Consider the following 6,522-nt stretch of genomic DNA (forward strand, 5'->3'; position numbering starts at 1 on the left):
CTGTGTGTTGAGTTATTTTGAGGGGACAGCAAATTTACACTGTTATACAAGCTGTACACTCACTACTTTACATTATAGCAAAGTGTCATTTCTTCAGTGTTGTCACATGAAAAGATATAATAAAATATTTACAAAAATGTGAGTGGTGTACTCACTTCTGTGGGATACTGTATATATATAAACGTATAAAACGACTTCGTATTTTCAATTAATTCTGGGTGCATTTCATTGTCAGCACGTAGTGCATTTTGCTTTGTTGTAGTGCACCTGATGGATCAAACATTGAACACACTTTGCAGGTTTATGATAATATTTTAAGCAGTTTCTGAAACAGAACTTTTTTTGTCAGACCTTGACCTTTCCAATATGCAAAATCATGGTAATCATCAATTACATCATCTCCGTACCCCATATCTATAGCATAGTCTTCTCAGTAGAATTTTAAAGTTCTGTTTTTGGCCACTGGGGGGCACCAACATACAGCATCCCTCTATAGACAAATGAACCTAATTTACTTTGCTTATTAGAGCGCTTATTCACAGCAGCACAGAGCCATCTTTCGGCATCCAACATCTCAAATACACTTAAATGTCAACACGCCTTAAATTTGGTCATGGTGCTGAAGTGATTGTTCCTGAAGAAGACACACAGTTCTCCCTCTTGTACAGTAGAAGTGAGTTCACACAGGCCGTGGTATGTTAGCTGAGTCGCTGTGCTGTTCAGAAACTGCTCTGCCACAAAACCTGGGAAAGAAAGAGCCAGTGTGAGATGTCTCTGAAATACACAATACAATACAGACAATACAATACATTTTTGAATGTAAAACCTTAAAGGGGTCCTATTATGCTCTTTTACAAAGTCTTTATTTTGTTTTGGGGGTGTACTAGAGTAGGCTCTCATACTAGGTTGTTTGAAAAACACATTATTTTTCACATATTTTACATTATTACAACACCTCTCTCCCCAGGCCCTAGCTCTCCTTGGTGCATAGCAATGTCCGATTTGTAAACAAGTCAAGTTTGTTCTTTGAGTTTGATCTTTTGATTCAGTTCACAAAACTGTTCTGAGTGATTAATTCACGATGACAGTCCACTGGAGGTGGTGATTATCAGTGAATAATGACTTGAATGTCAGTCTCTCTCACACAAAGCTATCATATGACTTCAGAAGACTTGGAACACTGTGTATGAGTCATATGGACTAATTTTATTATACATTTATGGCGTCTTTTTCGAGGTGTTAAAGTCTCAGCCCCCATTCACTGTAACTTTAAATTTCTCCAGATAGAAGAATGGAAGTCATACAGGTTTGGAACAACATAAGGGTGAATAAATGAAGAAAATATTTTTTTGGTGAATCCTTTAAACACACACTGTCTGAAACTTTATGACACACAAAAATCACACAGCCTGACAGAGACAAACTCACATACACTGGTACAGGGATAGAGTGTGAGTGGCTGCCAATCAGCCGAAGAGAGAGAAAAGACAAAGAAACAGACACAGAAAGGGTGCATTCTGATAGACGCTTACAGAAAGAGCAAAAAAAAAGATGACGAGGGAGATATATTTAGACAAATGCAGTAAGAGAGGGAGAGAACGTAGACGGCTAAAAACTGCGAAAAGGAGGAGGTTGCTTAAATGACTCTGACACACTCTGATAGTTGTTTATTTGAATGATGCAATAGGGAAAACATTATTCAGAACATGGATTCATATTCACAAAGCATTAATACATGTAAATGCACATAAGCCTGGCAAAGAGTGAACTCTAAACATTCTAAGAAAGTGAATTATGCTACAAATGAGCACTTGCCTTCTGGAAGAAGCAGTCTGCATGAATGTATGAAAGGAAAAGGAAAAGACAGACAAGAACAGTGAATACCCACCTTCCCCAGCCAGCTCGCTGTTGTCTGACTGCTTACAGCTGATTATCTTCTCTACCAACTGGTTATAGCTGCAGTTTCCCACTGCCTTGACTATAACAGCCATCTACAGACAGTGTGATAAAAATAAGAACGTCAATATGCTGGTCAAAATATTAGAATGAATGTTAACTTCCACATGGGTGATTTTTTTTAGAAGAGGTGCAATTTTAATGTGTAAATGTATGTATTAATTTGTATATTACTTAATCGATGTGACAGAGTTAACCCCAGCATGTTTTTAACTTGATACGGCATTGTGAAACCATGGCAATCATTGTGCAGTACTAAAAAATAATGACTGGCAAACTCAATTAAATTAAGTGTTGTGGACTGTAGCCCAGTGATGATGATACTAAGCAATTATTTCCAATTAATTTGATAAATTAGTATATATATATATATATATATATGTATAAATATTTATGAGTATGTATACTACAGGTGCATCTCAATAAATTAGAATGTTGTGGAAAAGTTCATTTATTTCAGTAATAAGCCGACAAATCTGCAGCAACTGCGTGATGCTATCATGTCAACATGGACCAAAATCTCTGAGGAATGTTTCCAACACCTTGTTGAATCTATGCCACGAAGAATTAAGGCAGTTTTGAAGGCAAAAGGGGGTCCAACCCGGTACTAGCAAGGTGTACCTAATAAAGTGGCCAGTGAATCTAATTAGACATTCTAATTTATTGAGATGCACCTGTATTAGTAGTAGTATTAAATTATTTTGATCTATTTCATTTTTTAAGTAATTTTTAAATGTAATTAATTTTTTTCTTTTTACTAAAGCCACTTACTGCACAGTGCATATCATGTATTTGTGAAACTCTGCATGTTACTACTGTAGAGTAAGATTTTGAAATTAAAGCACACAAATGACATCATGTGGTGACATCACATGTTTCAGTGGAATTTGCTTTTCTAGAAGGATGTGAACCAGGATGCTAACCTGTGGGTCAACCAGCCATCCATGGTAGAGTGGGATATCCAGCAGGTCAAAGACAATGCACTCGGGTGTGTATTCGAATACCCGCACACCTGTGAACTTAACATTTACATCCAGACCTGTCTGCAGTTTATGCAGCACAGCCATAGCATCACTCATATTCTAGAGAAAGAGAGAGCAAAGGTATACAAGAAAATAAGGGAACAGTAGCAAGTTTTCCAACACAACACATGCACACATTTCTGTAAAATGTGACACCCAATTGTCTTACTGCTCTGAGCAGGAAAAATCTCATAACTCTAGACCAGCGACTAAACAGCTCTAAACACCAGAGTTCTCCTCCTTTACTTCCTGTCTTTCAGTTTTGACCATAATGACCCTCCACTGACTCTCAAAAAAGCACAGCTGCAGGCTCACAAACTCCAGTGCAGTTAAACAGATAGAGTTTGAACATCATACACGTGTGTGTTCAGCATTTGATATTACATTCCAGAACCTATGATAATAATAATCTGTCCGGCTCTCACTTTTAAGTACTCACAGTATGACCATCTGTTAGTAGCTCACAAAATGAGTGTGTGTGTGGACAGTTGTTGAGATTAGAGCTTGTAACACGAATCAACCATGTAACAACAACATCCCTGGAAACCAGTGAGATTATCTTTGCCCTTTTGTAGGAGATTTCTCTCTCACTCTTTCTGCCTTGGCCATTTTCCGTTGGTACAGGGGATTTCCTAGCACTTTCACTTAATTCAATCCCAATCACTTGTATCTAGAATTATGGATTTAATTTGGATAAAATATAAAATGGTATTTAATTTGTATAAAAAGTATAAAATGGATAGTTCTAGTTCTGGAATCTGATTGGTCAATACAGTGTTCAGTGTTACTTTAGTATTGTTTATTTATATACTATTATAGTCATTAATAGTATTTTGAATTAGCTTTTTATATATTCAGTTTTCATTTAATTTGAAGCTTTAATAATTTTATGTGCCATTGTACTTATTTATGAGTTTCTTTTCTATTTAGCTATTTCAGTTTTAGTTTTAGTCATTTTATTATTTCAACTTAATTTTTTTATTTAGTTAGTTGCCAGAGCAAAATTTCAAATTTGAATTTTTCAAGTTTTTTTAAGGGCATCCAATATTTATATTTTATTTAATTTCAGCTTGAAGTTAATGAAAACCATTTTAATAGTTTTAGTTAACAATAACACTGACAGAGTTCCAGCCAATTTTTTAAAAAAAGCAATAAGGCAGTTAAGGCCATCCTTAATTGTGAATTAAGAACAGCCTCTTCTGTTACTTTATTCATGATATAAGACAGACTCTCATGCCATATATAACTTAAATGCTCAAGTTTTTGGATGACTTTTATTGCCATCATGCTTTAATCCTCTCAGATATATGGTATAAAACATTAACAGAACAAATCAAGAGAACAAATTTAGTTTTGACTTCAAATTTCAGGTAGTCACTTCCATTCTAGACAGCTGTCAATCTTTGTCATACCCAAACTGTATTTAGCACTCGAAACAAGACAACCGTATTCTGAGACTGAGTGAGCACAGCCTTCATCTCACCTTAACTCTGATCAGAATAACACAGGTCATCATCCCGCAGCTCGATACCATGTTTCCAAAACAACACCAGACACCTTCAGAAAACTGCTGAGTCACGAGTCCCTGCTCTCCTGGAACACAGGCCTGGATGAATCAGTGTGGCACAGGCTGACCCGATGGCCAGTGGGTGGATGAGAGCATGCAGAACTGGCACCAGGGTCGGGTGAGCGTTAGAGGTTTCTCAGATCAACTAAGACCCATCCACCAACAGCTCCCATTCAGTCCTGTTGAGCCTGGCACCGGTTCCAACCCCCACCCACGCCTTGCCTGTGTGTGGCCTGGCTCTGTCCCTGTGCCCCTGCCAGCGTTTCTGAACCACTCCACTGCCCTGACCCACTTTCTCCAGCTCTATTATACTCGCTCCAGTACAGTGATACTCACTGAGATGCCTATAAAAGCTTTAATACAATCAAAACATCTATTAGACTGGAAAACATCTGATAAACAGTCAAACCTGAGCAGGGGCGGATCTAGAAAATAATTTTTAGGGTGGCAAAGGGGGGGCATGGGGTCTATGAAGGGTGGCAACACCAAAGCAAGCCCCCATGCATAGTTTTTGGGGATTTATGGTCTGACATACACAGTTGTGTTCACAAATATTGTATTACCAGTAAGTAATCATCTACTGTTTAAAATTAAAAATAAATAGCAACATTTCAATATCCATCATTGCACCAAGTCAATACACAATATAAAAAACTTCAACAGGTTATAAATGTTTCTGAGCTTGTATCACTAAAGAAGACATGCGGTTCTATTAAAATTACATAGGCTACTTAGATGGTATAATCACGTTTAGTGCAAGTTTAAGAGCAACAAAAAATTTTGAATTTCCTAACATTAGAAAGAAATACAATAATATCAAAGCACTGAAACTGGATCAGTTTTGAAAACAATGTTTGATTTTCTGTTATTAACAGAGGTGGGAATGTCTGTAATCACCCAGAACAAACTCTATCAACCATATACTCTAGCAACACCCCAGCAACTGGATAGCAAGAGCCTAGCAACCACCCAGAATAGCAGTAATTATCTGATTCACGAACAAATGTAAAAACAATTCGTTAGTGAACTGGGCTGCGCTTTGTGGTTTTGACTAAAAAAGAACCGGTTCATAGGAGTCATTTGTTAATGAAGCCGACTACACTGGCACGCTGTGTGCTCGTGCAACCATCGTGCACATGCACATCATTATTAAAGGGGTCATATGATGCGATTTCAATTTTTCCTTTCTCTTTGGAGTGTTGGTGGCACAGCTTTTTCTTTGGGTGGCAGTTGCCACCCCGTGCCACCCCGGTAGATCCGCCCCTGAACCTGAGTGATGTTATTGTGCACTGTTTGCAGAGGCTAAACACTAAGATCAACACACAGAGAGCAGACAGACCCCATGAAGTTCTTCCGGACCTTTGTTTGTGTGTGTGTGTGTGTGTGTGTGTGTGTGTGTGTGTGTGTGTGTGTGTGTGTGTGCGCACGCGCCTCAGACAGACCCCATGAAGTTCTTCCGGACCTTTGTTTGTGTGTGTGTGTGTGTGTGTGTGTGTGCACGCACGCCTCTCTCTCACTCTCTCCTAGTGCCAAAAAATCGCTTCACTAACAGTCACAGAGCCTGGCCGAAGACAGTCAGCTGACCTACAGTGTAGAGAAACAGCATTATTCAAGCATGAATGAAGCTCAGCCAAACCTGAAACAGTCTTGGCAATAAAAAAAAACTCAAAGATAAGTTACATTATAAAAACCAAAACACAAGAACAAAGCAAAATCTCATACACAAGAGAAGGTATAGAGCAAGAAAGAAGTATGAATCCAGTCAGCCTCCACCTATGAGGGGCCGTATAGGCCATAATTATTGAAAAGCCTCTTACAAACACTAGTGAAACGAAAAACATTGATAAAGCTTAGTGAAATTCATTCATACGCATTACTGAAAACCTCTTACATACACTAGTGAAAACACTTATCAACCTTAGTGAAATACATTCATATGCATAACTGAAAAACCTCTTACAAACACTAGTGAAAACA

General features: G+C 38.0%; 1 protein-coding gene across 1 annotated transcript in view; it reads right to left on the reverse strand.

Moving 5' to 3' along the window:
* LOC107731797 (protein FAM63B-like) overlaps positions 1 to 6,522 on the reverse strand; it is a 27,566-nt gene that overhangs the window by 6,714 nt on the left and 14,330 nt on the right. The window contains exons 4-6 of the mRNA XM_016542970.1: positions 2,880 to 3,038; positions 1,889 to 1,991; positions 595 to 743 (exon numbers count right to left, since the gene is read on the reverse strand). Coding sequence (XP_016398456.1) covers positions 595 to 743; positions 1,889 to 1,991; positions 2,880 to 3,038 — 411 coding nt within the window. The remainder of the gene's footprint in view (positions 1 to 594; positions 744 to 1,888; positions 1,992 to 2,879; positions 3,039 to 6,522) is intronic.

The sequence above is a fragment of the Sinocyclocheilus rhinocerous genome, unplaced genomic scaffold, assembly GCF_001515625.1.
Source record: "Sinocyclocheilus rhinocerous isolate Xijiao unplaced genomic scaffold, SAMN03320098_v1.1 scaffold339, whole genome shotgun sequence".
NCBI classification, from domain to species: domain Eukaryota; kingdom Metazoa; phylum Chordata; class Actinopteri; order Cypriniformes; family Cyprinidae; genus Sinocyclocheilus; species Sinocyclocheilus rhinocerous.